At 51.3% G+C, this 27,999-nt stretch overlaps 12 protein-coding genes across 12 annotated transcripts; 4 read left to right on the plus strand and 8 right to left on the minus strand.

Annotated features, from left to right (window-relative positions):
* Positions 1–661: 661 nt before the first annotated feature.
* Positions 662–1,431, minus strand: P174DRAFT_440707 (uncharacterized protein). The gene has a single exon (XM_024827113.1). The coding sequence runs from the start codon at positions 1,363–1,365 to the stop codon at positions 763–765; it is 603 nt and encodes a 200-aa protein (XP_024684711.1). The 5' UTR covers positions 1,366–1,431; the 3' UTR covers positions 662–762.
* P174DRAFT_450423 (uncharacterized protein) lies at positions 1,299–2,545 on the minus strand. The gene is made up of 3 exons (XM_024828934.1): positions 1,784–2,545; positions 1,507–1,729; positions 1,299–1,430 (listed from the first exon to the last, which is right to left on the minus strand). The coding sequence occupies exons 1-3, from the start codon at positions 2,158–2,160 to the stop codon at positions 1,416–1,418; spliced, it is 615 nt and encodes a 204-aa protein (XP_024684712.1). The 5' UTR covers positions 2,161–2,545; the 3' UTR covers positions 1,299–1,415.
* Positions 2,546–3,738: 1,193 nt separating this feature from the next.
* Positions 3,739–6,658, plus strand: P174DRAFT_440710 (ribonuclease P/MRP protein subunit POP1). The gene is made up of 2 exons (XM_024827114.1): positions 3,739–4,148; positions 4,234–6,658. Exons 1-2 carry the CDS (start codon positions 3,813–3,815, stop codon positions 6,556–6,558), a joined length of 2,661 nt encoding a protein of 886 aa, XP_024684713.1. The 5' UTR covers positions 3,739–3,812; the 3' UTR covers positions 6,559–6,658.
* P174DRAFT_388046 (Mic19 family protein) lies at positions 6,630–7,882 on the minus strand. Its single transcript, XM_024823387.1, has 3 exons — positions 7,743–7,882; positions 7,470–7,527; positions 6,630–7,363 (listed from the first exon to the last, which is right to left on the minus strand). The coding sequence occupies exons 1-3, from the start codon at positions 7,799–7,801 to the stop codon at positions 6,854–6,856; spliced, it is 627 nt and encodes a 208-aa protein (XP_024684714.1). The 5' UTR covers positions 7,802–7,882; the 3' UTR covers positions 6,630–6,853.
* Positions 7,883–9,352: 1,470 nt separating this feature from the next.
* glkA (glucokinase glkA) lies at positions 9,353–11,568 on the plus strand. Its single transcript, XM_024827115.1, has 2 exons — positions 9,353–9,808; positions 9,876–11,568. The coding sequence occupies exons 1-2, from the start codon at positions 9,626–9,628 to the stop codon at positions 11,172–11,174; spliced, it is 1,482 nt and encodes a 493-aa protein (XP_024684715.1). The 5' UTR covers positions 9,353–9,625; the 3' UTR covers positions 11,175–11,568.
* Positions 11,569–13,438: 1,870 nt separating this feature from the next.
* P174DRAFT_430407 (MDR family MFS transporter) lies at positions 13,439–15,333 on the plus strand (the record flags this gene model as incomplete). The annotated part of the gene is made up of 3 exons (XM_024825626.1): positions 13,439–13,750; positions 13,819–14,625; positions 14,686–15,333. 3 exons carry the CDS (start codon positions 13,439–13,441, stop codon positions 15,331–15,333), a joined length of 1,767 nt encoding a protein of 588 aa, XP_024684716.1.
* A 169-nt stretch (positions 15,334–15,502) lies between these two features.
* Positions 15,503–16,441, minus strand: P174DRAFT_440714 (uncharacterized protein). Its single transcript, XM_024827116.1, has 4 exons — positions 16,276–16,441; positions 15,838–16,215; positions 15,791–15,802; positions 15,503–15,720 (listed from the first exon to the last, which is right to left on the minus strand). The coding sequence occupies exons 1-4, from the start codon at positions 16,369–16,371 to the stop codon at positions 15,568–15,570; spliced, it is 639 nt and encodes a 212-aa protein (XP_024684717.1). The 5' UTR covers positions 16,372–16,441; the 3' UTR covers positions 15,503–15,567.
* A 195-nt stretch (positions 16,442–16,636) lies between these two features.
* On the minus strand, positions 16,637–18,720 carry P174DRAFT_440715 (cytochrome P450). Its single transcript, XM_024827117.1, has 3 exons — positions 18,375–18,720; positions 17,679–18,287; positions 16,637–17,625 (listed from the first exon to the last, which is right to left on the minus strand). The coding sequence occupies exons 1-3, from the start codon at positions 18,450–18,452 to the stop codon at positions 16,735–16,737; spliced, it is 1,578 nt and encodes a 525-aa protein (XP_024684718.1). The 5' UTR covers positions 18,453–18,720; the 3' UTR covers positions 16,637–16,734.
* Positions 18,721–18,918: 198 nt separating this feature from the next.
* Positions 18,919–21,168, minus strand: P174DRAFT_440716 (C2HC5-type zinc finger protein). The gene has a single exon (XM_024827118.1). The coding sequence runs from the start codon at positions 20,989–20,991 to the stop codon at positions 19,381–19,383; it is 1,611 nt and encodes a 536-aa protein (XP_024684719.1). The 5' UTR covers positions 20,992–21,168; the 3' UTR covers positions 18,919–19,380.
* Positions 21,169–21,303: 135 nt separating this feature from the next.
* P174DRAFT_440717 (SGF11 family protein) lies at positions 21,304–23,132 on the minus strand. Its single transcript, XM_024827119.1, has 3 exons — positions 22,997–23,132; positions 22,692–22,774; positions 21,304–22,614 (listed from the first exon to the last, which is right to left on the minus strand). The coding sequence occupies exons 2-3, from the start codon at positions 22,755–22,757 to the stop codon at positions 21,721–21,723; spliced, it is 960 nt and encodes a 319-aa protein (XP_024684720.1). The 5' UTR covers positions 22,758–22,774; positions 22,997–23,132; the 3' UTR covers positions 21,304–21,720.
* A 300-nt stretch (positions 23,133–23,432) lies between these two features.
* P174DRAFT_440719 (putative GNAT family acetyltransferase) lies at positions 23,433–25,221 on the plus strand. The gene is made up of 2 exons (XM_024827120.1): positions 23,433–23,758; positions 23,793–25,221. The coding sequence occupies exons 1-2, from the start codon at positions 23,734–23,736 to the stop codon at positions 24,917–24,919; spliced, it is 1,152 nt and encodes a 383-aa protein (XP_024684721.1). The 5' UTR covers positions 23,433–23,733; the 3' UTR covers positions 24,920–25,221.
* On the minus strand, positions 25,162–27,988 carry P174DRAFT_440721 (putative metalloreductase transmembrane component). Its single transcript, XM_024827121.1, has 2 exons — positions 27,851–27,988; positions 25,162–27,688 (listed from the first exon to the last, which is right to left on the minus strand). The coding sequence occupies exon 2, from the start codon at positions 27,563–27,565 to the stop codon at positions 25,358–25,360; it is 2,208 nt and encodes a 735-aa protein (XP_024684722.1). The 5' UTR covers positions 27,566–27,688; positions 27,851–27,988; the 3' UTR covers positions 25,162–25,357.
* Between the last annotated feature and the right edge of the window lie 11 nt (positions 27,989–27,999).

Genomic DNA, 27,999 nt, shown 5'->3' on the forward strand with positions numbered 1-27,999 from the left:
TAATAATCTAGTATCGATATCGAATGCCGTCTAGTATCAATATTGAATGCCGTCTAGTATCGATGTTGATGTCATCTAGTATCAATATTGAATGTCGTCTAGTATCGATGTCGAATGTCGTCTAGTATCGATGTTGATGTCGTCTAGTATCGATATCAAATGTCGTCTAGTATCGATATCAAATGTCGTCTAGTATCGATGTCAAATGCCGTCTAGTATCGATGTTGAATGTTGTCTAGTATCGATGTCAATGTCCAGTATCGATATCAAATGTCGTCTAGTAGGGATATTAAATGCCGTCTAGTATTATTAAACTCTCATCTAGTAGGGATAGTGCAGTGCGTGCAACTATAGGGAGGAGGGGTGTGGTGATCTGTAATCATTGTAAAATACCAAAAGTCCACATTGTAGCTATAGTCTGCTGTACTAAACGCCCGGCTCCGGGTGTATATTCCATCTGCGTATATAGTTCAATAGTTAATTAGGCGGAATCATGAGCGGCTCTCTCGATCGACCCTCTCGATTGACCCTCTCGTGTACATACTTAGAAAACCAAAACATGTCATTTCGGTTTCGTTCCAATGGCTTGCCGTGATGTATAGAGACTGAGATGGAATGCTTGCAACGCGCGCCAGCTAACAATGCTAGCGAAACAGGTACTTGCACTCAAGCGACTATAAATTGAATTCCACTAGCTACTACTACTACTACTACTACTACTACTACTAATAATGATAGGCACCGGCCTCTAGAACGAAACACTCAACAGGATGCGAAACGCGGCTCCCAGCCCTCGGCTTCTGCGGCGAAACAAAACGTCTCAATCGAAATGAAATATGAAGAATTCGTGTTCTCTGGCGCCCCGACATGTATTCCAAGTGGAGCCATTATTCCGTCCACCATGGTGAAAACAAGACTCCCACTATCGCCCGGTGCGGAGAACGGAAGCCCAATCCACTTAACTAACCCCATCCATTCATTAACATCCATATCCATCTGAAGATCGTTGTCATCCTCGTCACCATACCAACCCAAGGGAGGACGCCTGGTCAATTCGACGAGACACCCAACAGTGAGGTCTGTCGAGGAGCCATACTTGCATACTATCACCCTATTGGTTCGTATTCTCTTCTTGAGGTCGGCGTACCGAGAGATCGACAACGGGTCTAATATATCGACACCGCCACGGAGGCGACGCTTAACGCAGAAAGGATTTAAGTTCCAAAGAACACGTTGAAACGCATGTAAATCCTCTTCTTTCACAAGAAGAAACGCACAATCGTCACGAAATGAGGGCTCTTCGTCGATCGAGTGTTGTGGGCGGCCAGAGGTGCGTACGCTCGTTGTAGCTACCCGTAACGACATCTCCCCGGAGGTGTCATATGGCTGGACGAATAATTCCGATGCGAGGTCATCTATGACATGTCCGGCTGTCGGACATAACCAGGTAAGCTGGTGATTCTGGGGACTTTTCGTTGTGTTCATAAGACAGCTGAAGGTACCAACCCTTCTTTGATCCGAATCCAAGATTGCGTGGCCACTGGTGATGGTCGGATTTTCGCATATTTCCTCGCCAGTTTCCGGTTTGTACGTGAAGTCTTGATGGGGCACGCGTACAATATAAGGGGTGGACAGCCACTCTGGCAAGGGCAAGGGCTCGATTCCTTCCTTAGGAGAAATGAGCAGCCGGGATTTGCCGTCGATACCGGTATCCGTCAACCAGTAATAACTGTGACATCAGTAAAGGACTTGTGCAACGATAGGGTAGGAATAGAGAACAAACCGATGAGACCAGAGGAATTTATGTAGGATCATGGAGACTTTGTCACAGATAGTGTTCCGCCGATCAAGATCATCAAGCCACGGCCAGCGTTCATATCCCAACAACTTCTCCAGCTTGAGTATAGCCGACTCCGGCTGTTCGTCGTATGACTTCTCAAAGTCGAAAGACGACAGAATCGCCTGACGAACTTCGGGGGTGACTGGGGATCTCGAAACACATCTGCGGAACTGGCGAGCAGGCCAACGAGGCGGCGGACTCAACGGACTAGGAAACTTGGAGAATTCGGGTGACTTTGAGAGCTCAGGTTGTAGATGTTGTGAGTTTCCATTTGAGAGCTCGGGAGGCGACAAATGTTGGTGTTTCCCGCCTTGCTCCATGATCTGTGAAGCGTCCGAGATAGAAAAACAACAGAGAAGAAAAGAGAGCTGGAATAGTAATGTTCAGGGTGTGTTCAGCCACTTGAATTTGATGATAAGGTCAGTTGGTATTAAGTGAGGTGTTAAGATAGTGTCCGAAGTAAGGTGAGGTCAATGACTCCTGCCTAATGACTGCCATATGACACTGTGATTGCTGCATGAGGAAGGTGGTCCGGTGGAGCTCATGACTGGTACTGCTACTTCAAACGATGGAACCGATGGAACCAATGAACTGATTCGATTATGGTAGGTACTGTTGCTTATTTGAGTGGAATCGATTATTTTGACGGTATTCGGTTGATCTCAATTATGGAGGCTTAGATACAGAACGCAGAACAGAAGGAGAGTCCAAAGTCATAGAAACATTAGTTAACTAACGTAATTCCCAGGTGAGCCGCCCACCCGGGCGAGCCATACGGCGGACTGTAGCTACAATACAGACTTTTGGTGTTTTTTACTGTTCATCGCGTGTATTACCTATTGCCACTACCTCCACGAATCTCCTACATTATTATAGTAAACCATAGTTGCTCTGGCTGCACTAGATAAGAGTTTAATATTAATACTAGACGGCATTCGATATCGATACTAGACGACATTCGACATCAATACTAGACGGCATTCAATATTGATACTAGGCGACATTTGATATTGATACTAGACGACATTCGACATCAATACTAGACAACATCAACATCGATACTAGACGACATTTGACATCGATACTAGACGACATTTGATATCGATACTAGACGACATTTGATATCGATACTAGACGACATCAACATCGATACTAGACGACATTCGACATCGATACTAGACGACATTCGACATCAATACTAGACGGCATTCAATATTGATACTAGGCGACATTTGATATTGATACTAGACGACATTCGACATCAATACTAGACAACATCAACATCGATACTAGACGACATTTGACATCGATACTAGACGACATTTGATATCGATACTAGACGACATTTGATATCGATACTAGACGACATCAACATCGATACTAGACAACATTCGACATCGATACTAGACGGCATTGAATATCGATACTAGACGGCATTATCGATACTAGATGGCATTCGATATCGATACTAGGTGAGAATTCAATATGAATACTCTTATGGTTAAGTTATAAGAGATAAATCGTGTTTATTAGTAATAGTATAGAGTAGTAGTAGTAATATACATATGTATATATATTTGCATATTAACCTTTAACTACTATAATTCAGAATGATTCTTAACTATAATAATCTAGTATTAATATTGAATTCTCGCCTAGTAGCAATATCGAATGCTGTCTAGTAGTGATATTGAATGCTGTCTAGTATTAATATTATGTTCTCATCTAGTAGGGATAATGCAGTGCGTGCAACTGTAGGGAGGAGAGGTGCGGTGATCTGTAATCATTGTAAAAATACCAAAAGTCCACATTGTAGCTATAGTCCGCCGTAATGACGCGCCAAAGCCCCGGAAATTAAGCTCCAACACCACTTTTTTGTAAACCAAGCTTGCACCTGGGCTACCAACAATAATAACACTTCTCCGACGGTTAACCTATTCGATCCGTTTGCCAACTCCGCCCATCGGCCATCATGGCCTCGAACCAGCCCTCAAAGCGCAAGTCGGCGTTTCCGGGACCACAACTTGGCGCAGCAGCATCCCGCAAACGCGCCAAAACGTTCGATGCTCGGTCCCTCGCGGTTCAGTCGGCCGACGCGGCGCTCTCTGCGTCCGGAGAGCTGAATGTCGCCGCGTATGTCGATGCTCGGGAGTTCGAGATCCGTGCCCTTGAGTCTGGGATGCAACGGTCGAAGAGTGCTCTGACGAGCCGTGCGTTTCAAAAAGTACCCCGCGCGTTGAGACGACGGACGGCCAGCCACAATGTGAAGAGGGTTCCGCGGAGACTGAGGGCGAGGGCGAAGAGAGAGGTAAGCAGTTATCTATCCTCCTCGTAGGGCGTTGTCGAGGTCAACCTGAATTCAGAAAAGCTCTGCTCACTACCAGGCCGCGTAGATGATCGAGGATAATACCCCCACTGTGACCGCTCGACGACGAAGACCGACAGAAATCCTGCGCATTCGCCTTGAAACCGCTAGACGGCTTCAAAATCTCAATTCAAAGACAAAAGCCAAGCGTGCGGCAGCGAAAGCGAAGCGGGACAAAGATAAGCAAAAGGCTCTGGAAGAGGCAGGCAGCCACGCCTATAACATCGCCCCGCGAGTGCCGAAGATCAAGAAAAACAAGCTCTCACGGCCGCCGTCACCCGAATCAAAGTACAAGAAACGGCAGCGGTGCAAGACCTGGCTTCCGACGCATATGTTCCATGCGAAGCGCGCGCACATGGCCACTTCGAAGGATCCGTTGTGGCGGTTCGCGGTGCCTCTGTCGCCGACCGAGAAGAGCTACAGGCCTTCGCACCGGGCGAAGGGGGCCAGGGGTGCGGTGGCTTGGGATATGAGCTACATGTCTACGATTCAGCTAGAAGGCACCGAGGAGGCTTTGGAGGCGGTGCTGAGGGGAATTGGGGTTGATGGACAGGATGCTTGGGGTCCGAAGAGTAGGAAGTGGAGGGCTGGGACAAGAAGCTTACAAGCTTGGGCGTTTGAGCGTGAAGGCACACATCGACCGATCGCACCGATAACGTTGATCAGATGTGCAGATGGAAAAGCGGACGATGTGGAAATGGTGGAAGCTGATGGGCCGAAGAAAAAGAGCCAGAAGGACAGAAAGAAGCTTTTTATCCGAGTTCACCCGTCGGCTTTTCTGCAATTATGGAACGAGCTCCTGGAGATATCGAAGAGGCAAAATCCGCCTGTGATGGTGGAGGACTTACGCTTCGAGATTGGAAGCGTCGAGATTACTGGTCCGGGTTCTACAGAGGCTCTACTCTCAGCGCTCATGCCCTTGGTGCCGGATGGTGCTGAACCGCCAGCAGGCAGTCCAGAGGGCACCTGGACTTCGCTACTTGGGGTCTCAAACCCTTCGTCGTTGCCGCAAAATGCTCTTCTCGGCTTTTGCGTCTCAGATCCTCGTCTTCACTTCCCACCAAGGACCCTCAAACCGCTAGCTTCGGATCCCGAAATGCAGAATCTGGCTATCTTACTATCGACGTGGTCACCGGACACCACCCAGACCTCACCTGCCCTGTTCGACCGCCGTGCACGACTGGCCGCTACTCGTCAACTTCCTAGCCAGAAAGCTATTAACCGTCGACGGACCCTAGCTGGACCAGGAGTTTACCCTCCTGCTGAAGCTTCCGACCCGAAGATTCCGGTGATGATCCTCGCTTCAAGATCAACCAGTCAGTCAAAGAACAACAATGCGCCTGGGACATGGACCGTTCTATTGCCATGGAAATGCGTCCTTCCGCTCTGGTATTCGCTCATGTATTACCCACTCTCGAGCGGCGGAAACGTCAGATTTGGCGGTCTCAAAGAACAACAGCAACTCGCGTTCGAAGCCGGAGAGCCCTGGTTCCCCGGCGACTTTCCCGGCACACGTGCTGGCTGGGAATGGAACGTCCGCGAACGGGAAAAGGCCAAGCAGGAGTGGGAAAGACGACCAAAGGGCCGGAGAACGGAATTCGATAGTCTAGATCTGGGAAATGGGCAGAAAGGCGAGCTCGGCCATGGCTGGGCGTGCGACTGGGAGAGGCTCGTCCAGGGTCCGCCGAAAAATTCAGCGCCAGATTATAACGAAGCGGAGAAAGAACAGACCCAAGACTCTGAGCAACAAGATACGCAAATGAGTGATGCCGAACAGCAAGCCGTCGATGGCCATGCTCCCCCGTTCAACATACACCACCTGCCCCTTGCCAAGGCAGAAGCTGCACTCAACAATCCGTCAGACACCACCGATCAATCCGCCCTTGCAACTGTCAAAATATCCCTCTTGCACCGCGGTACGCCCACGCCCGCGGCGCGCATATACCGCCTCCCCACCACCAACCCAGAACTTCGCCAAAAATGGCTCCGCCTGGCATCGGACCAGCAAAAGAACCGCAAAGCCGCTCATTCTCAGGACCATCTGCAGCAGTCTGCCGAGCCCCCAGCTGGCCAAGAGGATGCCCGTCAGAAGCTCGCGGCGTCGCTTATCACCCCAACAGCCGATACAGACTCCCGTCAGGAACACCTCCCCGTCCCCACGGAAGAAGACCTCATCGGGTTCGTCACGACGGGTAACTATAACCTGTCCGAAGGAAAGGGTACGGGGATTGGCTCGATCCTGGTATCGAAAGTTTCTGCGCCTGGTAAGGGCAAAGCGCGCGAGAGGAGAATGTGCATTGTCCGTAGTGCCGGCGAGCGAGTTGGCCGGCTTGGTTTCTGGGAGCTTATTTAGCACTGAAGTATATGTGCGTGTTTACTTGGTATAGTTGGTACAGATGGGATACGATTGTGTTTTTATGATACCCAACTAGAAATATATCTTTTCAATCAGAAGCTCCCGTTTCTTCGCATGCGTGCAATCTACATATGGAAATTAATAGATGAACGAAATCGTAGAACAAAGCTGATCTCGTTTCAACCAGTCCAACAAAAGATAGATAGCTATACATATGCATGACGCGAGAAGGACCGGGTAGATCTATTTGTTAAAACAACAGAGGAAATAGCATCAGCATGGCGGCACGAATTCAACCAACAACACGGTCCACAAACGCCTCCTCAAGCCTAGCAACCTCCCTCTTGAACCCCTCAACCTCCTTCCAACAATCCAACGGCCGTCTATCGTGCAACCGCAAACAAGTCACAACCTCGTTCCGCGCCCGCTCCACACGCTCATCCACCTCGACGAGCTTCCGCCGTCCCTCAAGCTTAGCGCGCAGCTGCTCAATCTCCGCATTCACGGACTCCCGGCTCAGATCGCGGTTGATGGGCTGGTCGGCGGCGGCAGTAGGCGCAGGGGTAGACTCGTACTCGCGGCCCGCGAAGGGGATGCGCGGCGCGTCGAGGTTCAGCGAGCCGGCGGGGTAGGTGATGTTTGGTGTTGATGAGGGGGCGGCCGGGGCGCTGTCTTTGACTTCTGCCAGGCGCTTTTCGATTTCGGCGAGGGTTTGCTGCTCGCGTTCGCGGAGGCGCTCGAGTTCCTGGGCTACGCGGGCTTGGATCTGTAGTTCCAGGCTCTTGGCGCGGGAGGAGTCGGTCTGGTTTCGGTCAGTTTGTTAGTTGTGGTCTGGTTCGGAGTGCAATGCAATTGGAGTCTGCGTTGCAAAGGGTGTTGGGGTGTGTTGGCTGGGCTCGGAGACGCACCTCGGTGTTGGTCTGGAGAGCCTCGACGAGGTTAGAGGAGAATTGGATGGGGGCGTTGCTGTTGGATTGAGAAGTTAGCGGATTGGTCTTGATATTGGGATGGCTGGATCGGCCGTAGGGCTTTCTGCTGCTTTTTTTTTTTTGTTGCTGGGCTTTTGTCCGCTCGGCAACGGGCCCTTCGATGTACGGAATCGATGATAGCATCGCGGTGATGCCAGCGCGATGCGGTCCGACAGTGAAGCAATTGAGATCAGGGACGCATGTAGAGCATACCTGGTGAAAACATGTTTCGAGCCAGTCGAACCTTCGGGCTTGGAGCTGCCGGCGCCCATGATGTCTTGATTTCGTGAATTCTCTTCTCGTCGACTCGTTGCAATGCCAATGGTTGTAGCAGGACGGTAGCTGCGTAGACTCCGCAAGGAACGTAGATGGCAATTGCAATGTTATTCAAGATCCGGATATCACTTTTGGAACAGCCGACTTCCGCCGGGGCAGTTGATGCTTCCGCATGTAGTGTCACGTGATATCATTAGTCATGCCGGTTACAAGCTTCAGCAGATCGTAGTATGTAGTATCGGCATAGATCGTGCATCATGCTGTATGATTTTCTTTTGAAACATTATGAATTATGTTTGGTTTTCTGGATGCCCTAAGAGCGATCATCGGCAACAACGATGCTACACAGTATATCGGAGCAATTGAAGTATGTAATGCGGTTCTCTAAGGTCCCGACTTAGCAGACGAGGATATTTCGCCATTGCCCATCATATTTGAATAGCAGATAGAATCTAATTAGCTCTCCTAATAGACCAAACTGTGCTATGTCCAATAATAGTAATAACATGGAACTCAACGTCGCTTGCAGATTAAACTGAAGCGGGAAAACAAGGTTCGGACATTGGTCGGAGTTGGACATGACTGGAACAGTTTTATTTTTTCCAGCCTATCTGGTGGATAGGTACCTGACTCTGTACGAGTGCCTAAACGAGATGAAACAGTTTATCAGGAGTCGCATACTCCATCAGTAGGGAGGTACATCTGCAGCCTACAGTCAATATAAAAGAGTTCAGATGGCTTGTTGCCCCGCAGGCACGAGGTCAACTGGCCACTCTCAAGGTCAATGAGGGGTCTCCAGCTCTCCGCGTCCACTCCATATTCGACAGGAAGGATTCGTCGATATGCAAGAGACTTACTCCGTAGTATGACGGATTGCAGCGAATGAACAAGGCTCAGGAACCCTTCCCCCATTCCATGCATATTCAGGTACCGTGCATTTCTGGTCTATTCCTCCAGGTTCTCCAGTTGCGGTCCTAACCATTGTTTCTCACCGGTAAGAGTAGCAATACCCCCACAATTGTTTCGTGGCGTCAGAGAAATTGAAGGGCGCTACAGAAACATCGACGGATCATCACGGGAAATTCTGGGAGATATTGTTTCTGTCCTCTTATGATGGACTCTGTCAAAGTGTTGAGGCTGGAAAGTTATAAGTGAACTAGAAATGTTAGCAGACTCCAAAGAAGGAACACTATTGGATGAGCAACCAGATCCTTCAGTCATGCGTGTCTACCTATCTGAGTTAGCACAGATTATTTAGCTCCTGTCAGTCTTAGCTTTAGAACTATTGAACCAGTCTAACCAGGGCCCTAGCAAAACACGATGACGACGTGGCCGGCAAGCCGTCGACGGAGGGACAGAGCACAATTCTTCTACCAGACGGTAATACTATCATACCCTCTGCTTCGGTTGGTCGTCTTCTGTAGTACGTAGTGGGTAACAATAGGCAGTAATTCAAGTACCCTATGCCGGAGAACCCGGTACTATTCCCGTTGTGAACATCGGCCGGTGCCAACAATGACCAAACCGAAATTGGTGGGATGAGGTCCCCAGGATCACTGACCTCATCGACCCCTCCTCCCCTCCACCTTGGCACCTGTAGTCAAAATTATTATTATTACCTCCTGTTGCCCTCTTCTTCATACCTATTATTATCATTACCTTATTGTTCTTACTCTCCCTCTCCATTCTCCATAGTTTCCCATAACCTTGCTCCATCCTCAATTCTTGCTCCCTCTCCACATCCTCTCTTCCCGTTCTTTTTCCTCCCCGATCTCGATTTCCCCGTCTTTGTCAAAGAACCCTTTCCGATCTGATACACAATGTCGTCGCCTCTAGTGACCGAAGCTACGCGCATTGCGCGCCAGTTTGACTTTTCTGCTGAGCAGATCCAGAGTGGTGTCAAAGAGTACATCAGAGAGATGAGTGAGGGGCTCACCAAGGAGCACACGACACTCAGCCAAATTCCTACCTATGTCACTTCCGTACCGAACGGTACTGAAAAGGTACTTGTTCTCTGGGTGAAAACAACCTGAAAGTCGGCCAGGCGACTGACTAGAAGATGTTTTGCAGGGCTTGTACCTTGCTGTCGATCTTGGAGGCACCAACTTCCGGGTGTGCTCGATCGATCTTCACGGAGATACCACATTCAACCTCACACAGTCGAAGATCATGATCCCTCGCGAACTGATGGCTTCTGGTACTTCCAAGGATCTTTTCCTGTTCCTAGCTCGCCAGATCGAGGCGTTTCTGCGAATCCACCATAACGAACACTTTGAGGCTCATCTGAGACGCCGTCGTGAGCCAAACCATGAAGAGGAACTCTTCGACCTGGGCTTCACGTTCAGTTTCCCTGTGCGCCAGTTGGGGATCAACAAAGGCACCCTCATTCGCTGGACGAAGGGCTTCAACATCCCCGACGCCGTCGGTCACGATGTCTGCGCACTCCTGCAAAACGCCATTGATGAGCTGGACCTTCCCGTTCGCGTGGCCGCTCTGGTCAACGATACCGTGGGTACTCTGATGGCTCGTTCCTACACCTCTCCCGGCGATACCTCAACTTTCATTGGCGCCATCTTTGGCACTGGCACCAATGGTGCCTATGTCGAGAAGCTCGACCGGATCACCAAGCTGCGGACGATTGAACATTCTGATTACGAGAAGTCAACCGGAGAGATGATCGTCAACGCTGAGTGGGGCAGTTTTGATAACCACCTCAATGTCTTGCCCAACACGAAATGGGACAAGGAGTTGGATGAAGACAGCAACAACCCGGGCATCCAGATGTTTGAAAAGCGTGTCTCGGGTATGTTCTTGGGTGAGATCCTGCGCCGGGCTCTTCTTGATATGCACAAGGACGAGGCCTTTGGTCTGTTCAAGCCCGATCAATCCTCGAAAGTTGTCACTCCGGAGAACTCGCCCCTGTACAGGCAATGGGGCATCGACACCAGCTTCCTCAGCTTGGTGGAGGCAGACAAGACCGATAGGATGGAAGAAGTCAAGGCTGCTCTGAAGGATCACCTGAAGATCGAGAACCCTAGCGACGCCGACTGCCAGGCCGTCAAAGTCCTGGTGCATGCAATTGGCAAGCGTGCTGCCCGCCTCAGCGCTGTGCCACTTGCTGCAATCCTCATCTCCACCGGTAAACTGGAGACGGATGACATGGTCGACATCGGTGTGGATGGAAGTCTGGTCGAGTTCTACCCTAACTTTGAGGGACACATTCGCGAGGCTCTGCGGGAGGTCCCTGAAGTAGGTGCCGCTGGCGAGAAGAAGGTGCGCATTGGCATTTCCAAAGACGGCAGTGGAGTCGGTGCTGCCCTGATCGCTCTTGTCGCCAGCAGGAATGAAACTGGATCTGGGTCGAAATAGAAGTTTGGAAAGGGAAAAATGAACCAAAAAAAAAAGAAAAAGGAATAGAATTCTAATGCCGAAACGAAGTACTGTCTATTCTGCGTTCTGCCGATGGTCTTTGCAATCTTTCCACACTTGACTGAAACGAAGCACCTGCTTGCAATCTTGGTCAAGCACACTTCTTCACGCTGCCAGTCTTAGGCGGCATCACCCGTGGCGGTTGGTCTAGGATGTACAGGAAGCCCCCGCTTTCAAGATCAAACCCGAAGTTCGCATTCGGCGGGGGAAGCGAGCGGCCGAGCTCTCATATGCATGGACTTCTTCATCCTTGCATTGATCTGGTGTTGGGAGGCTAGGCTTGGACCTGGAGGTGTATCAATATCGTCATTTAGCGTGCGTTGTACTACCCATAGGATATCAAGTTAGGAATCATTCATCTGCCATGCTCAAATGATCTCTTCATCATAGGAGAGTGATTGTAGAAGGGAACAACTATCTCGCTGTTTCTGCAATCGTTCAGCTGTAGAGGAATACTGTTACACGACTGCTCAGTGCATACGAATGGACATGAGCCTTGGATACAACTATTGTCATATGATGGCAAATAGATATCACTCTGCAATGTGTCTTATTCCTCACGCATACTGCCATGCATACTGCAGCCCTGTACCGTACGGACCACGTACCTACTCCTCAATCTTCATTCTCGTCAGATTGCACATTAGCTTTGGCATAATATTCTTTAAAGTCTATCGTCATGTACAACAAACTCTCCCAAGGTAAAACAAAGCAAACAAGCACAAAATCGCCAGTAATAGTCACAGCACAGTGGACGGAATCTTGATCCTTTATCGAGTTAGTCTAGCCTCATAATACGCTCGATGATGTGCTTGTCTGGCGGCACCGAATCATAGATACATGTCTCTGCCCTAGACTAAGCCACAAGCAAGGGGCGGCGAACTAGGGCTTGGTGGCGTCGATCTCAAGGAATGATCATGGAACAGGGCAGTTTTGCTTGATTATCATGTCTGGAGTGAAATGTATAGTAGATGATTAGAGGGATAAGGATATGGATATGGATATGGATATGGAGGTGAATAAGTTCCATTCTTGCTGGTGCACTTTATCATGTCTGATGGGGGCCGATGCATATGTGGTTGGGGACTTGGGTTCTTGATTTTCTTGCTGTCGAGTCAGGCGGATAGCAACCTTGGAGGATCAGCGATGGAAAAAGCAAAGAGTATGTTTGTGCCTATTAGAAGTTTGTCTGTGCTTTGGGCTTTTGTCTCTAGACTTAAAGCGTACGGTGATTGCAGGTGCGTTGATCTGCATATGGTCCCTGTTGGAACCTAATCCGCTGCAGACAACTAGGTACCTAGAGAGGCACTTGAGATGATCTGTCCCGGGCTCTCGGCAATTGTAGAGTTCCGACTTAGAAGAGCCAGTTCATGCTCTGGAATTGGAGATGAATGTAAAGTAGGGAGAGATTACATGTTGACGCGTCCTTGAGACACGGAGCCACTTTCGGAATGCTTCATTGTTTACTCTGGTGTGCGCAAGGATCACCGGGTATCTAGACTAAGGATTGACATTCATACTAGTATGCTCTCGGAGGAGGAGAGTTTGGTCATCCGGTCTTTCGCCAGTCTTAAGGCATAGGTTGAATGCGTTAGATGATATTAATTGCCCTTTTGGGTAAATGCATACCTTTGTTTGGTGGATACATCTCCTGGTCGGATGCTTGACAGCACGCCAGCACATCTGTCCTCCTTGTTTGCAGACTCTTCTTTGTCTACTTGCTTACGTACCATACCGGATGGAAAAGGAGCATAACTCCCGGTATGTAAGTAAGGCTATGGCCACATCATCAAGGAAGGTACTGTAGGTACCTGGGTGTGCTCTAGAGACTGGCCAGCCAGTGAATGGCAGGCTGCACAAACAATCCCCGTTTAGTCATTGCTCGCTCTCCTGCTCTTTAACATTGTCAGTATTTTGCCATCGGCTGAGAGTGATTTTATCTCATTTTTCAGCGCCCACAGTCAAATATCTGTCCATCTACTTCTTCAAGCAGTCAATAACGCCACCACCTGCTCCCTTGTCCAAAGTCGATCAGCGTGGATCCAAATCACGCCTGGGGCCGACCTTGCTTCCTTCATTTAGCTTGATGTTTTGATCTAGGATCAGTGAAATTACTGTTACTCTTCTGGAGCAACTCATTTCTAGTCGCTCCAAGTTACTGTTGGCATTGATATCGAAGAGACTCTAATACCTACCCTCTCGTCATGGAGAACACGGCGAGCAGCCACTCGCCGCATGAGCCTGGCCCAAGTAGTTCACAGACCAAGCTCACTTCTGAGCTACACGCACCAGGAAGACGGCAATCATCCGACAAGGAGAGCACACTAGTGGAGTCCTCCCCAGGGCTTGAATATCCCGAGTCGCCTGTTCCTGAGAGACGGAGTGACAGCCAGGCGATGGATATGGAATACAGCGAGGGCCAGGGGGATGAAAAGCGCGAGCCAGAATATCTGAAATCATGGAAGCTGGGCTTGGTCATGACCAGTATCAGCCTTGTGATTTTCTGCATGTCTTTGGTACGTACTCTAGAGCATCTTACCTTTCCAACGCAAGAAAAGCTCATTGACTTCAATCGTTTTACTAGGACAATACTATTCTGGCGACGGCAATTCCCAAGATTACAGATCAGTTCAACTCTTTGGATGATGTCGGTTGGTATGGAAGTTCCTACTTGCTGACCACTTGCTCCCTGGTGCTTCCATACGGCAAGTTCTACACGTTCTACTCGACCAAATGGGTCTATCTCAGTGCGATAGCGATCTTCGAAATTGGATCATTGATATGCGGTGTCGCTCCTAATTCTGTCGCGCTGATCATTGGCCGTGCGGTAGCCGGTCTGGGTGCTGCTGGATTATTTACCGGTTCGATCCTGATTATCAGCCAGTCCGTGCCACTGCAGAAGCGCCCAATCTACACTGGTGTGTTGGGTGGTATGTATGGCATTTCCAGCGTGGCTGGACCTCTGATGGGTGGTGCCTTTACCGATCATGTCACCTGGAGATGGTGTTTCTATATCAACTTGCCTATCGGGGGTCTGACTTGGCTCTTCGTCCTTCTGTTTTTCAAGGCGCCAAAATCATACAAGGATAATTCGGGTCTCAAGGATCAGCTGTCGCGGCTTGACTTGCCAGGTCTTTTTGTCTTTTTCCCCGCCATCGTCTGCATGCTACTGGCTCTGCAATGGGGAGGCACCAAGTACAATTGGGGCAATGCCCGCGTCATCGCTCTGTTCGTCGTGTTCGGAGTCCTGATCGTGATCTTCGCGGCTCGGCAGCATTGGGCGCAGGAAAATGCTACAGTGCCTCCTCGAATATTGAAGAACCGTAACGTCTTGGGTGCTGCATTTTATAGCTTCGCTGTATCGGCTGCGTTCATGCTGTTTATTTACTACGTAAGTGTGCATATTGGCTCGCTGCCCGTGATCTAGATTGGCTGACTTTTGGTTGTACAGCTTCCAATTTGGTTCCAAGCCATCAAAGACGTCTCGGCGACCAAATCTGGTATCATGAATCTGCCCATGCTGCTTGGAACAGTTCTGATGTCCCTCCTCTCTGGGTTCCTGGTTTCTGCAATTGGCTACTACACGCCCTTCATGCTGATCTCCTCGGTGCTTATGACGATCGGGGCCGGTCTGCTATCGACACTGAAGGTCGACTCCGGCCATCCTGCCTGGATAGGGTACCAGGCCCTGACTGGGATTGGGATTGGCGTCGGACTTCAGCAAGCGATGATTGTGGTGCAGACTGCGGTTCAAGACGCGGATGTCCCCAGCGCGACGTCCATCGTGATGTTCACGCAATCTCTCGGAGGCGCGCTGTTCGTTTCAGTCGGGCAAAATGTATTCCAGAACCAACTGTACAAAAATCTGGCCATCGAGGCGCCGAGTGTCAATGCTGCGCAAGTCGCAGGGACTGGTGCCACTATGCTGCGACACGTTGTCTCCGAGGATGTGCTACCAGCAGTCCTCGTTGCCTACAGCAACGCCATCACCGAGTCGTTCTATGTTGCTGTTGCCATGTCGGCGGTTTCGATAATCGGAGCCATTCCCGTGCAGTGGCTCTCCGTGAAGGGGAAGAAGATCGAGGCACTCCCAGCTTAGACTTTTGGATTGATGCGCGAATATAGATTGGTATTGCATTTGACTTATTGCTGAAATGGATCAGGCGTAGCATGGGAGTTGAAACTTGCTTGCAAGGGCGACTATCTATTGCCGTCTTTAGATGACCTGTTGCCTAATATATCTCCACAGCGCAGGATGAAACTTCTAATATGTGAATATACCTAGGTAATAATGAATTAAAACATGCCTCTTCTATTATGATGATCTCACCGCCTATACAGCGGCATATAAGCTTAAATAAATCCCCCAGACAACCCCACAGGCACTCCCAAACACCACGCGCCTCTCCAAAGGAACAACCGTATACAACAACGCCGACACAACAGGCCGATACTTAAGCCGCGCAATCATGATCGGCCCAAAGTCCTATTCATCACATCAATCACCACCCCTCCAATAACGTAGACAACCTATAAATGAAAGAAGACACACGTACCTCATAGATCAACTCCCCAATCCTCCTCCACCCCACCCCTTGAGCACATTAATCAAAACAATAAACAACAGAATATTCATCACCGACCCAACCGTCTGATCGAGGAAGAACTTCATCAGGAAATTACCCAGCCCGGACCGCGGGCGCGAGCGCCACCGCCAGCGCCTGCGCCATCGTGCTCCAGATACCCGCTGCTTCTCCTCCTTCTCCTTAACAGGGAGCAAGTCCGCCGGCTCAACCGTGACAACCACAGCGCTGCCCTTCGCCTCGGCGCCAGCAACAGCATCCGGCCTACTCCTACTCCTCCCTGGAAACCCCGGCCATCTCGCCTCCAGATACTTCTGCCAGGAGAAGTTAATGGGGACGATGATGATGGCGTAGGTGAGGAACTGGAGGAGGGCGAGGGTGTTGAGTGTGAATGGGCCCTGCCAATCATTTATTTAAGGGATTTGTCATTGACACTAAGGAAGACTGAGGAAGCTTACGTCTTTTTTAAGCTGGGCGATTATTTGGGCGAGGATGTTGGAGAGGGCGTTGAGGAGGGTGGATTGGATTAGGGTCGTTGTTAGGGGGGATGGCATTCTGGGTATAGCATGCTGTGATTGTTTCCCCTGGTTAAGACATAGATAAAGTTTGGAGGTTGGCTTTGTATGAGTATGTAGATAGATAGGAGATGATCCTTGACTTGCATGTGGTTTAGCTTTAGCAATATGCTAGTACGTAGTAGCAGCTAGAGTTACATTGCATCGACACGATCCTGCGGCCAAGCCACGTGCGGCAACCGTGTCTTTTGTTTGTACTACGTGTATACTACCAGTTAGTCTTAGTATAAGTTGTGATCGTCAAGCCAATAATATTCATATTCATAATGATCAAATGCTTTCATTGTCATAGCTCATGCAATTTACAATTAAACATCCGAGTATCACATTCAGAGTTCAGAGTCAAGAGGTCTTCCGGACAATGACATTCGGCCCGTACTTGGAGCTAGTGAAATGATCCACCAGAGCCAGCTGGCCCTTTTCATCCTCGCCTTTGTGGTCTGCCAGTTCAAAATCAAACAGGAACATCAACCGCGCAATAGTCAGCCGCATCTCCATGAACGCCATGCTCTTCCCGATACAACCCCGCGGCCCGATGCTAAAGGGGCAGAATGCCCTGCGCGCCAGCTCAACGGCCTCCTTGCTAGTCGTCCATGACTCGTTGCCTACCTGGCACGTCGCGCCCTCGATCCATCTCTCGGGGATATACGCCTCGGGCTCGCGGTAGTACTCGGGTTGCCGGTGGATCGAGTACGTCGGGGTCCCGCAGTCTGTACCCTCAGGCAGGAAAACTCCATCGATCGTGGCGCCGCCCTGCATGACTTCGCGGGGCGGTGCGCCGGGGACAGCAGGCGCCAGACGCAGGGCCTCGTCGATGCACGCCTTCAGGTAGACGAGCTCGTTGAGCTTGGGGCCAGTGACGATCTCCTCGGCCGATGAGAAGTTCTCGCGGATCTCCTTGCGGAGCAGTTCCATGGCGCGCGGGTTGCGGACTAGGTAGAAGATTGTCGCGGACATCGTGGTGGACGTGGTGTCGCTGCCGGCGATCATCAGCACGTTTGCCTCGCCCCATAGCTCGGGCGTCGTCAGTCCCTTGCCGGTTTCGGGATCCTTGGCGTTGAGCAGGTAGTAGAAGAAGTCCTTTTTGGCGTCGTGGCCGGCCTGCGTCCGTTCCTTGGCCCGCTCGTTGGCTTCGACGCGGGAGTTCATGATGAAGTTCCATCGGTCGTTGGTCAACTTGTGGATGAAGATCTGGTCCAGGTGCCAGGTGTCTAGGGGCATCCACAATCCGCACTTGACTTCGTCAGTCTCCAGTCAATACAACGAGGGGAAAAGAAGGGACATACCACATAGTGCCGGTTGGCAGCGCGATCCACAAGCTCGATCAATTTCCGCCGTCCGGCGGACATCAGCATGTCAAAGCTCTTCCCAAAGCACAGCTCCCCCATCACATCATACGTCAGGTAGCTAAACCAATCCCCCATATTGAAAACGGCCGTCGCGCTCTTCTCCCCCTTTCCCTCGAGCCCACCAGTCAGAATTCCGCAGAGCTGCCGCACATGCAGCAGCATCACATCCTCCATGCTCTTCAGCGCCTGGTCCGAGAAAGCCTGGCTGAGCACGCGCCTCTTGCGCCCGTGCATCGCCTTGTCGATTGCGTTGTGCGTGTTGTACACGCCCTTGATGGCGGGGAAGGCATTGTAGAAATTGGCCTTGCGGAGCCGCTTGCCATGGCCGTAGATGTCGTGCAGGCCGCGGTCCGTGTTGATGGAGACGAAGTTGGGTGCCGCCCGGACATGGGATCCGTATTTTTCATGCAGACGGTGAAGCCACAGGTGTCGGTCGCCTTTCAGGCCGTGGTAGAGTTGTACCCAGGGGGTTATGGAAGCGAGGAAGGGTCCGGGAATAGAGCGTAACGGGTGGAAGAATCGATTGTATGTGATATATGCTACTGTCTGCGCCGGAGAATGTCAGCACTGGTACGGAAGATCATAGCATAAGCATGCATATAGATCCGGCGACGAAATGGTAAATGAGCTTACCAAAACCCCAAGGAGAGACAAAATCCCCTGCACCGCCCCCCAAACAGACAAATTCTCCAATAATGGTTGAACTAGCATGATTTCCAAGCAGCAGATGAAACAATGATGAATGATGATGCCGACGACTGCAACCTCCGATGCTAGCCGAGCTCAACCGAGGCAGATCTCTCTAATAGTCTTCCCAGTTTCCCCGCAAAGATGGAGCTAGAATAGTGATAAAATGGGGAATCGACCAAAGGTAGAGGAAGAGTATTCCACTAAGTGCGCATGATCTCTCCTCGAATGTCCAGCCAAAGGGTTCTTTATATCTCTATGCTGGCTCGGTTAGATGCGGTCGTACTTCCGCCGTCCATGCGGTCATCGTTTGCGGACTGCTGACAATCATAAGAGTAAGTAGTATGGAATTAAGACTAAGATATTTATAGCATGGGGATGTGCAGAAATTATGCGTTCTCTCTGTTGACTGTTGTTGTGCAGTACGTCATACACCCGCAGATTTAAGCTTAAGTATGCAATGTAGGTACTGTGGTTTACGGAGATTCAGGGATATCGGTGCATACATATTTACCACGCGAATATGCTTCTATTCATCTTGTCAGGCTAATGCCGACAGTAATCTCAGTCACCATTTGATGGTGCGCTGTATCTCCAGCCCGAAATAGCTCGGCTAGACGAGACCGTATCCACTACTCATTGAAGACAACCGCCGATATCCGACCTCAGCTGGATTATAGAAGACCTCCAGCACCCAGTGAAGTGGATCGCGGAGTAATGCGGGTATTTGGCAACAATAGGCGCGGAGAATTACACTACTCCATCAGTATACCGCTACACAGCAGCGACGCCGCACTTTATGATGGAACCGAGCAAGTCGTCGCTATCGACCGACGATTGGCAAAGCAGTGAATGGAGGATGTGTGCGACAGTTCGAGGCGTGCCCATTTTCTGCCGTGCAGACGAGGATTTGGTTCCACATGGGTGATAGGTGATAGGTGCTATTCCGAAACTAAGTGGTATAGCCGTGCAATCCACCATCGAGAATCCATTGTTCGTTGTCATCGTTGTCGTCCTGCACGCGCCGCCATGTCTGCTTGCGTTCTTTTGTAGCCGTCCCTTCAGCCTGCTTGTCTTCCGCAGCCTTCCAAACGGGCCGTAGCAGCCCGCCAGCTGCCAGTAGTGGGTTCCGACTGAAAGCTTCACCGCCACTTGGTTTCGACTCTTCGTGCGCAACATCCCCGACGTCCTCGTCTTTCTCCTCTGCGGCCGAGCTCGACTCCGCAGGCGCGGCAGATTGATACACTCGGGTCACGCGGCCGCCCTTGATATCCAGACTCATGACAGTCTTCTTCTTCTCCCACTCCGGCCGCGCCTGTTCCTCCATCTCCCGGAGTATCCGCTGCTGTTTCTTCAGTGCCAACGCCCGCTGGGCCGGGCTCATCCACATCGTAGACGCCACATTTGGCGTTTCGAAATCCGCAGCCTCGTCCACGACCCGTGTGCGTTTGGCGTTCTGCGCCTGGAACTGAAGTAGCTTATCACGGTGCGCCTTGGCGGCGTCAAGCTTGCTGTTTCCCAGGGGAGTCGGGCCTGGCCCGCCCTCCCGGTGGACACTTTCATTGTGAGCCCGCATCTTCTCCTGTCCGCGCTCCGCGCGCAGCTCCCGTATCATACTCTGTACTTCTTCGTTTGATAGGAGCGGCGTCCCGCAGAATGAGCATGGCTGGAGACCTTCGAGGGAGCAGATGATCTTGCCGCAGTTCAGGCAGTTCGGGGCCGGTTCGAAGAGCGGGTGGATCGTAGCGTAGCAATTGCATTTTTGCCGGCCACTACCTAGGGTCGGGTTCGTAGAGACTTCGAGAGCGGCAATCGCGGCCGTCAGGTCGGAGATGTTGTTCGTTGTAAGCGCTCCTTTAGATGAGGCTCCGGTGGCTGAGCCTCCGCCTCCGTGTTGCCGGGAAGATGACTTGGCAGCTTTCGACTTGACGTTGGGCAGGAGATCTGAGAGTACCGGTCCCGATGCGGACGGTGGGTTCTTAGGAGTACCTGACCGCGGCGCGGGGGATTGCGTACGTGACGACGCGGCGGACGACTCAAGCGAGGACAAAGCGTTCTGACGCTGCGGAACCTGTAGCGAGGAAGCTGAACCCTTTGGCCGTAAAGTAGCTGTATCCTGTCTCGCCTGCCGCGCCGGTCCAGCTGACATGTAATCCTCATCCTGATCCTCCTTCCTATAACCTCCCGCCACATTCCCGAAATTCTCAGGCCTGCGTACGGGCCCCGCGCTGTGAAGTGGCGCTTTGGGCTTTTTGCCCCTCTTTGCTCCGGCTCTTGTCCCAGAATTCACATTGTCAGTGGTGTATGCGTCGGCCGCTGCGGATTGCTCTTCGCCGCCTCGAGCTGGGGGTTGCGTTTGGTTTTGGTCTCGTCGGGCACTGAAGGAGGCGATGAATTCGAAGGCTGCCGGGGAGTCGCCGAGGAGGTTTTTGAGATGCTCGGCACCTTCTTCCTTTGGAAGACCGGCAGAGTAAGTGACAATCTGTGTCAAGGACTCCTCGTCCAGTGGCAAGAGCTGGGCCAGGCGAGGAACTGCCCACGCGACGAGGTTTGAGTTACTCATGTTCTGCGCGCGGACTCAAGAGGATAAGCTCAGAAGAGGTTTATTGAAAGAAAGTGAGTGACTCGTGTACCTTTCATGCCAATAAGACTGAACAGTCAAAAATGAGGCGAGGTATGACGAGATTCGATAAGCGCATCGTCGGTGGGTTTCTGCGGGTCCGCACGTTCTTGCGGCAATATCCGCTTCAGCCTGGAGCTGATTCTAGACTCCGCACTCAGTGGTTGCACAAATGTTATGATCAAGAAGTAAGAAGCCGGTGTCTCTATTTATGACTTGGACGAGTCAACTACTTGAAGAGGTCACCTGATAAATCACAAGCAATGTTCCATGCGGGCACTATCGAGGAGCTGGCTGGTGTTGCCAGGCTATTGTACATATCAGTGCTCCATCGTCTATGCCAACGACTAACTGGTCGGACAAGCAAAGAAAAACAAATATCCCAGTGTAAAAGAAGCCACAAAATGAGACAGAAGAAAGCGACAGAAAGAAAGAAAAAGGGCGCCAAATATGTCCCAAACCATTCAGCCAGGCATGTTTAAAGTATCAGAGCAGGTTCCTGTTGACGCCTTCTGATGCCCAATATTTACGTCAATATCGTTAAGGACAAGGGAAATAAAACTTCGGATGGAAACTATGTCCAGAGGATTCATCCTCAAGTAAGTCACCTTGCAGATCCAGAAAAAAGCAAGGTCAAGGTGGCCAGGCAGGATGATAAGCTTATGCGTTATCTTACGCCTCACGTTTGATGTCAACATCCCCAGAGGCCGCCGCATCCGCAGCTGCAGCCATATCAGGAGTCAGACCGTTTCTCAGTTTGCTACTTGGAGGTAGGGGTGGTTTCTTTCCAGATAGCTTTTTGTGTGTGTTGAGCTTCTTCTTTTTCGTCAAAGGCGGTGGTGCGTCATCGTCCGCCAGTGGACGCTTCGGAGGTCCAGTGCTCGGAGAGCCGTTGCCATTCTCCATGGGCGTTTTGTTACGATTGGTCTGTCGACCCGATAGACCCATGCAACGGTCCAGATGCTGAGCAACTCGCGTCACCACAAAGTATCTCGGACAGTTGGGACATTTCACAGTGGGATATGACACCTTCTCCTGGGTCTTGTTGAAAGAGCTATCAGGAGTGGTCGGAGGGCTGGACGCGGGAGTATTGGAAGCGTTAGTCTGCTTTTTCTTCTTTGGGTTCAATTTGTCCGTAGCGAAGGGATTCCCGTGCACATCGTGTCCAGGTTTTGTGATCAGTGGCTGATTCTGACAGTATTCGCGATACGGATCTGGAGGCGGACGAGCGCCGACTCCTATTACTGGATATAGCAGACGTGGCAGGCGACAATCAGGACAGATAATCTCCTTTGTTGTCTGGAGAGGATTGCCTTTGAGAAAGACCTTGCCGTCCTCGAACACCGCACCATCCGTTTCTACTCGGATGTCCTTGAGGTCTTCTGAGTCCACGGATCCCGTAGCCTTGACACCTGCATCTTCACGACGCCTGGCTCCTTCTTCTTCGGCTTTCTGTCTGGCAACAACCACTGCGGAGCGCATGCGAGCGACCTTTTCATCGCGATGAACTTGAGCAACGATATCATGGATGATGTTGTAGAATGTCTCATTGAGAATGTCGCAGGTCTGACCTGGTCAGCTAATGCGCTCCGAGGCACCATCGTCGGGAAACAGCAAGTAGAGAGAAGGAGGAGCCAGCTTACCAACTTCGCGATGGTTCCTGAAGGCGGGGAACTCCCCTGAGCTTCTGTTCCTTTCGAATCGCCCATCTTGGCCAAGTGATCTTCTGTTTCAGAGTTGTTAGATGGCAAGGAGGAAATCTGGGATAAGTTCTGCAGCCAAGGTCTGCGTAGAGATCCGGAGATGTTATAAAAGTAGGATCACAGCGATAACGGACAACCGAAACGCAGGAACGCAGCGAAGCGAGACAGGTTGACAGAACATGGAAGTCAAGCTGTTCCAATATATAAAAAGACCAGAAGCAGGCAGAGGCTCGAACGCAACTAACCTCAATAGCCTATTGTTACGACACCTCTTCCCAGCAATGTGTTGTGACCGACCCACACGTTGACGGAAGAATTCCTCTGAATAGAAAGCAATTCCATGTATCGCCTATTGTGATCTCTGAGCTGTCAATGTGATCGAATCGGACAATGCGCCGAATAGGATACATACCCCAAGCGGATAGAGGTCGGGTCGAGTTAAGGACGATTGCGAGTGGGGACTCAAGAGAGAGCAGCACAATAGAAACAACCGCTATTGTCCATTTGTATTATTGACCAGATGAGGACATTCGGAGGGAGTACTGAGGAATGGCCAACTGAACAATACTCGTGCTGTGGAGGCGGAACGCCAAAGGCAGGGAGACCGTCAGTTGACTGAACAGATCGCGCCACAAGACTCCGGACGGGGAATGACCACTTACCTCACACTCGTGAGTAGATTGACTGCACTAATAGTGGATGGATCGACAAGAGAAACACAAGAGATAACTTCACCACCAGCGAGAGCAACTCCCTCTGTAAAACTTGGAGGCTGGCTCGTCACTCTTTGGTGGACAAATCTCAGTCTCAGTGTCTCCTCTGGCTCTCGCAAGTCTCCGCCGACCGGCTAAAGTCGATCTTATCTTATCGCATCTCCGCGCGGTTCCAGTGTTACAACTCTTAACAGTTGCAAAGCTCCAGCACTGCTGTTTGCGTCTGCCTCTTTGGTCCAACTGTGCTGCCTACTCGGTTTCTGCTCCTCATGACTGCTTATTCTGCCACTTCTAGTAGACTTTGACTTTCTCAGCCATGGCATATCAGTTCTTTGCAAAGGCGCATCAGTCCAACAAAGCGCCCACTTCTCCACCCCTCTCCCCTCCCGCGTCTTCCCCCTCCCCAGGCACAGCAGACCTCCTATGCAGCCTCCCTCACTAGTTCTTCCACAGTCCTCAAGCTCTTCTGGTACACCAAATATAGCGTCGCGTCTCAAACCGCCAGCGGCGAGGGATCCCTCGTTCCAACCTCCCGCGTACCCTCATGCCATCTCCCCAGGCTACCAGACCCCTCATCCCCACGTTACCATCGACCCAGTCAGCACCGCGCATATCCCCTCGTTGACTCGCATCACGGGTCTCCTCCTACCCATCCGCTATCCCAACTCGTTCTACACGGCAACAATCACCGACCCCGTCATCGCGTCGGTTTCGCGCGTCGCGATCTACCATGATCACCCCGTAGCCGCGGCACCGTCTACCACCCCGTCACCCGCCGCAACGAGCCTAGGAGCAAGCACAGGAACGGACAAAGTTATTGGCGGCATCAGATGCCGGCTTGAACGCCTGTCCGTAGGGGGCGAAACGACGTCTCATTCGCAGAAGTCGGAGCCAACGAATCTCTACATCCAGACCCTCCATCTGCTCTCCCCGTATCGAGGCTGTGGGGTCGCGGCCTCCCTGCTCAATTCTATACTCTTCTCTTCTCCACCGTCGCCTTCGACTTCATCTTCTTCCTCGTCCTTTTCTTCTTATAATGTATCAGAGCTGGTGAAACATTACAACATTCGCACTGTCACGGCGCATGTCCATGAGGCCAATGAGGAGGGCCTGAGGTGGTACATTGCTCGAGGATTTCAGGTAGAAGAGGGCCTGGTGGAGAACTACTACCGGCGGCTGAAGCCTTCTGGAGCGAAGATCGTCAAACTGGTTCTGCAGTGGAGCGATGACGACGGTGACGCAGACGGAGCCCCTCAGTGCGGCTCAGAGCAGACTCGGCCGGTGCAGAATGATGCCAAGGGCCAGGACGAAGATGATGACTGGGAGAAAGTCGAGGCCGAGGATAGCGATGACCCGGATGCCCAAGGAGTCCAGTTTACGGAGTCCAGGATCCTGGAGGGGAATGATGGTCCCCCAAGGAAACGGAAGGCGGACGATGAGCCCCAGAGACATTGAGCCGACGCATTCCTCCTCTGCATTTTCTTCACTGCTCTCATTGCGTGATTTTCCCGTCAATATTGTAGCATTGTTTTGCTTTCCTTCTTGCCGTCCTGGATACCCTGCTTTTATCAGAAACGTTTTGACCGAGCTATAGAGGGCAGTCACAGACGTTGGTTGCATGCGCTGTAGATTGGCATTTGCACTTAGAAGTGCATATCTCGCATCGAGTTCCTGCCCGAGCCGCTGTACAGAGCCTTAAATTTCATGTTCATGAAGTGCTGTATTTACAAATGAACGCAACTATATCGGAATGAATGTACAGGCAAGATCTGGACAGCGCGATGTCTGAGAAATGCATCGCAAAAACAAGAACAAAGAACGCGATTATTAACTTCGCTGCGTCCAGCGGGGTACTTCGCTAATTACAGTCATTAACTCGTCTCTTTCCATCTCTCATATATTGTAGTTCTCGGCATGCAGGAAGATTTCGTCTCTACGAGGATCCATCATCACCTGCTGCTGGAGCCGCGCCACGGTTTTCGTGACCTCGATTCGCATGCTCGGAGGCCCGCAGACAAAGACGCACGTCCGGCGGCCAAATGTCTGCGAGTATTCTGTGAGCATGCGCGGGATATCTGGTCGGACATGGTCAATTCGCCAGCCGTCCCGCCTTTGCAAGGGAAGCGATGCAAATCGAGGCGTCGGTTTCTGCGGTGGAGAGGGGGCGTTCGAGAATCCAAAGTCAAAAGGAACATTGGCAGGGCCGGTTTGCAAGCCGGGCAAGGCCGTGAATTGCCGACTGCCGATGACGGGGGAGGTGTAGATCCGGGGCAAGGAGGTGATGGCGTCTTCATTTTCGCGACGGAGCTCCTTTTCACGCTCGCGATCGCCGGCGGCTTCTTCGCGGATGTAGGCCGAGTTCCGCTTATCCATGCCGGAAAGCATGTTGTATATCTTTTCCTGGACGATGTCATGGCCAGGCTGCTCTCCAGAGCCGTCCTGCGTCGGTCCCGTCAGGAAGAAGTGGCAGTGCACCGTGTTTGGGGGCGCGTGTTCTCTGCAAATCCTCAATTCTTCTCGGAACCACTCGATAGCCTCTGGGCTCCTCAGGGCCCAGATTACACGAACCCGCTTCGTGACAGCTTTCCCGTCACGCATCTTCTTGATCAAATCCAACAGTTGGCTCGCGATCGCCGTGATACCACTTCCACCAGCGAAGAAGATCACGTCGTCGAAGGCGGCCATTTCGCGTCGCATGCCTCCGTAGGGACCTTCTAGGAACGCTGTCCACGTCTTGTACGGCCCGTACTCAAAGGCCTTCAGCAAAACCTGTCGTGTGAAGCCGCCAAAGGGACGGAAGACGAGGGCGAGGTCGCGGTAGTTTTCCCCGTACTCTGACGGAAAGTCATCACTGCACAAGGACGCAATAGTGAAAGGATGTCGACCGAGAAGGGAAATGCCGGGCATGCGGAGATACACGTACTGGCCTGGTTTCCATCGCATCCTGGTAGCAACGGTGACCTTGATAGCATTATGAGGGAGGATGGTCACTGCTGACTCTTCTCCTATCATAAAAGACATGCGAAAAGGGTTCGTCCAATTGAGATAAAAGAGTCGCACGGCGTACGACATGACCCAGATGGCGATGGTGGCCCACAAATAGTTCCACGATGCCAAAAAGTTCTTACAGTGCCAGAAAAGCATGGCAACAAAGACGAGCGAGACCGGCATGTGGATAAACAGGAAGAGCTCGTACATCCGTCTTCGAAGCGCGGGGAGTGAATGGATACATAGGAATGCCAGGGGCACCAGCGCAGCCAGACCTGTCCCATAGACCCAAACGTGGCGCGGAAGGTATTGTTGGTACCATATGAGAGCCCCATCCTCCCAGATCGGCGTGACGAAGAATGGAATTGTGTGTACCAAACTCAAAAACAGACACAGGTAGCCTGCCCACCGATGGAGCACGTTAAGACGTTCATGACCGAAACCGGTAAGCATGCTGATGAAATTTGCCCTAGTACTGAGTGCGACAATCCAAGGCACCATGGCTACGGCGATCATGCCGGCGCGGATAGCCAACGGCGGAGATCCAATGGCAATAGACGAGTAGTACAGCGGCTGCGGTACGAAAGAGTAGAGTGTTACGAAGACCAACGCTGCGAGAACAACAGCAGAAGCTCCCAACGACGGAAAAACGATGCGCAGAGTCCCAATCCGCAGCACCGGGAGAGGCCGGTAGAATATCCATCGCAAGAAGGCAACTGTATTATTCAACGGAGCAATGGTTGAGATCGACGACTGCTGTTTCCTGACCCCGGGTAGAGGGCCACGGGCTGGAAAGAATTGTGCAGTGGAGCTGTCGGTGGCGGCACTTGGTAGCTCATACTCGTCCTGGGGAGAATTGCCCTGTGATGCGTCGGCCAGATCTTCCTTGTACAATGCGATTCTCATTTTATCGCTCCAAACATGGTAGAACCGAATGATGGTTGCAAGAGCCAGTAGGACAACGGCGAAGTAGACCCAACCCTCGCCATATTTTCCCGATTGAGACCATGGGTCTCGTTGACGCTCTGCGACCTCAGCTGGGGTGGTAGAGGCTGTTGTAGGAATAATGATACGCTTCGCCAGTGAAGTCACTGTATCCCATTTTATCGCCATGGTGCGTTTCTTGTGCGCAACGGATCACTTGAACCTGCGCTCTCAGAGAAGTGACAATGGTCCTGTGACTCGATGAAATGGTCACCGATGAGCAATTAGGGCATACTGAACATCTTCATCAGTCTGGTTAGTTAGAAGACAACTGCCAGTTAGAATCTTGAATTATGGCTGTAGGAGAGGAATCAGGAAGATCAGCGACCAACTAGGGAGATTAAACGTGAAGATGTACATTGATGAGAGGACATCCACTGCAAGTGTGGGAAGAGGGGAAAGATGAGAGCTTACCGCTGCATAGTTGATGGCCTTCTTGGCTCATGTGTGATCCAACGCGCTTTGCCATGTTGGCATGCGCAATGTGATGAGAAGACTTTCTTATCATTATGGTTGGTTTGGTTTGTGATGAGGGGAAAACAAGCTCTTCTGTCAGAGTCCGT

This window comes from Aspergillus novofumigatus (assembly GCF_002847465.1).
Source record: "Aspergillus novofumigatus IBT 16806 chromosome Unknown P174scaffold_3, whole genome shotgun sequence".
In the NCBI taxonomy this organism is placed as follows: Eukaryota; Fungi; Ascomycota; class Eurotiomycetes; order Eurotiales; family Aspergillaceae; genus Aspergillus; species Aspergillus novofumigatus.

Coding starts and splice junctions, on each gene's coding strand:
- P174DRAFT_440707 (XM_024827113.1), bottom strand. CDS start 1,365: ATGTCGTTACGGGTAGCTACAACGAGCGTACGCACCTCTGGCCGCCCA.
- P174DRAFT_450423 (XM_024828934.1), bottom strand. CDS start 2,160: ATGGAGCAAGGCGGGAAACACCAACATTTGTCGCCTCCCGAGCTCTCA. Junction 1,730..1,783: donor AAATTCCTCTGGTCTCATCG/GTTTGTTCTCTA, acceptor CTGATGTCACAG/TTATTACTGGTTGACGGATA.
- P174DRAFT_440710 (XM_024827114.1), top strand. CDS start 3,813: ATGGCCTCGAACCAGCCCTCAAAGCGCAAGTCGGCGTTTCCGGGACCA. Junction 4,149..4,233: donor GGGCGAGGGCGAAGAGAGAG/GTAAGCAGTTAT, acceptor CAGGCCGCGTAG/ATGATCGAGGATAATACCCC.
- P174DRAFT_388046 (XM_024823387.1), bottom strand. CDS start 7,801: ATGGGCGCCGGCAGCTCCAAGCCCGAAGGTTCGACTGGCTCGAAACAT. Junction 7,528..7,742: donor TCGAAACATGTTTTCACCAG/GTATGCTCTACA, acceptor TCAATCCAACAG/CAACGCCCCCATCCAATTCT. Junction 7,364..7,469: donor CTCTCCAGACCAACACCGAG/GTGCGTCTCCGA, acceptor GACCGAAACCAG/ACCGACTCCTCCCGCGCCAA.
- glkA (XM_024827115.1), top strand. CDS start 9,626: ATGTCGTCGCCTCTAGTGACCGAAGCTACGCGCATTGCGCGCCAGTTT. Junction 9,809..9,875: donor TACCGAACGGTACTGAAAAG/GTACTTGTTCTC, acceptor GATGTTTTGCAG/GGCTTGTACCTTGCTGTCGA.
- P174DRAFT_440714 (XM_024827116.1), bottom strand. CDS start 16,371: ATGCCATCCCCCCTAACAACGACCCTAATCCAATCCACCCTCCTCAAC. Junction 16,216..16,275: donor TCGCCCAGCTTAAAAAAGAC/GTAAGCTTCCTC, acceptor AATGATTGGCAG/GGCCCATTCACACTCAACAC.
- P174DRAFT_440715 (XM_024827117.1), bottom strand. CDS start 18,452: ATGCTAGTTCAACCATTATTGGAGAATTTGTCTGTTTGGGGGGCGGTG. Junction 18,288..18,374: donor TGTCTCTCCTTGGGGTTTTG/GTAAGCTCATTT, acceptor TCTCCGGCGCAG/ACAGTAGCATATATCACATA. Junction 17,626..17,678: donor CTGCCAACCGGCACTATGTG/GTATGTCCCTTC, acceptor GACGAAGTCAAG/TGCGGATTGTGGATGCCCCT.
- P174DRAFT_440716 (XM_024827118.1), bottom strand. CDS start 20,991: ATGAGTAACTCAAACCTCGTCGCGTGGGCAGTTCCTCGCCTGGCCCAG.
- P174DRAFT_440717 (XM_024827119.1), bottom strand. CDS start 22,757: ATGGGCGATTCGAAAGGAACAGAAGCTCAGGGGAGTTCCCCGCCTTCA. Junction 22,615..22,691: donor CAGGAACCATCGCGAAGTTG/GTAAGCTGGCTC, acceptor TGACCAGGTCAG/ACCTGCGACATTCTCAATGA.
- P174DRAFT_440719 (XM_024827120.1), top strand. CDS start 23,734: ATGACTGCTTATTCTGCCACTTCTA. Junction 23,759..23,792: donor TGCTTATTCTGCCACTTCTA/GTAGACTTTGAC, acceptor ATGGCATATCAG/TTCTTTGCAAAGGCGCATCA.
- P174DRAFT_440721 (XM_024827121.1), bottom strand. CDS start 27,565: ATGGCGATAAAATGGGATACAGTGACTTCACTGGCGAAGCGTATCATT.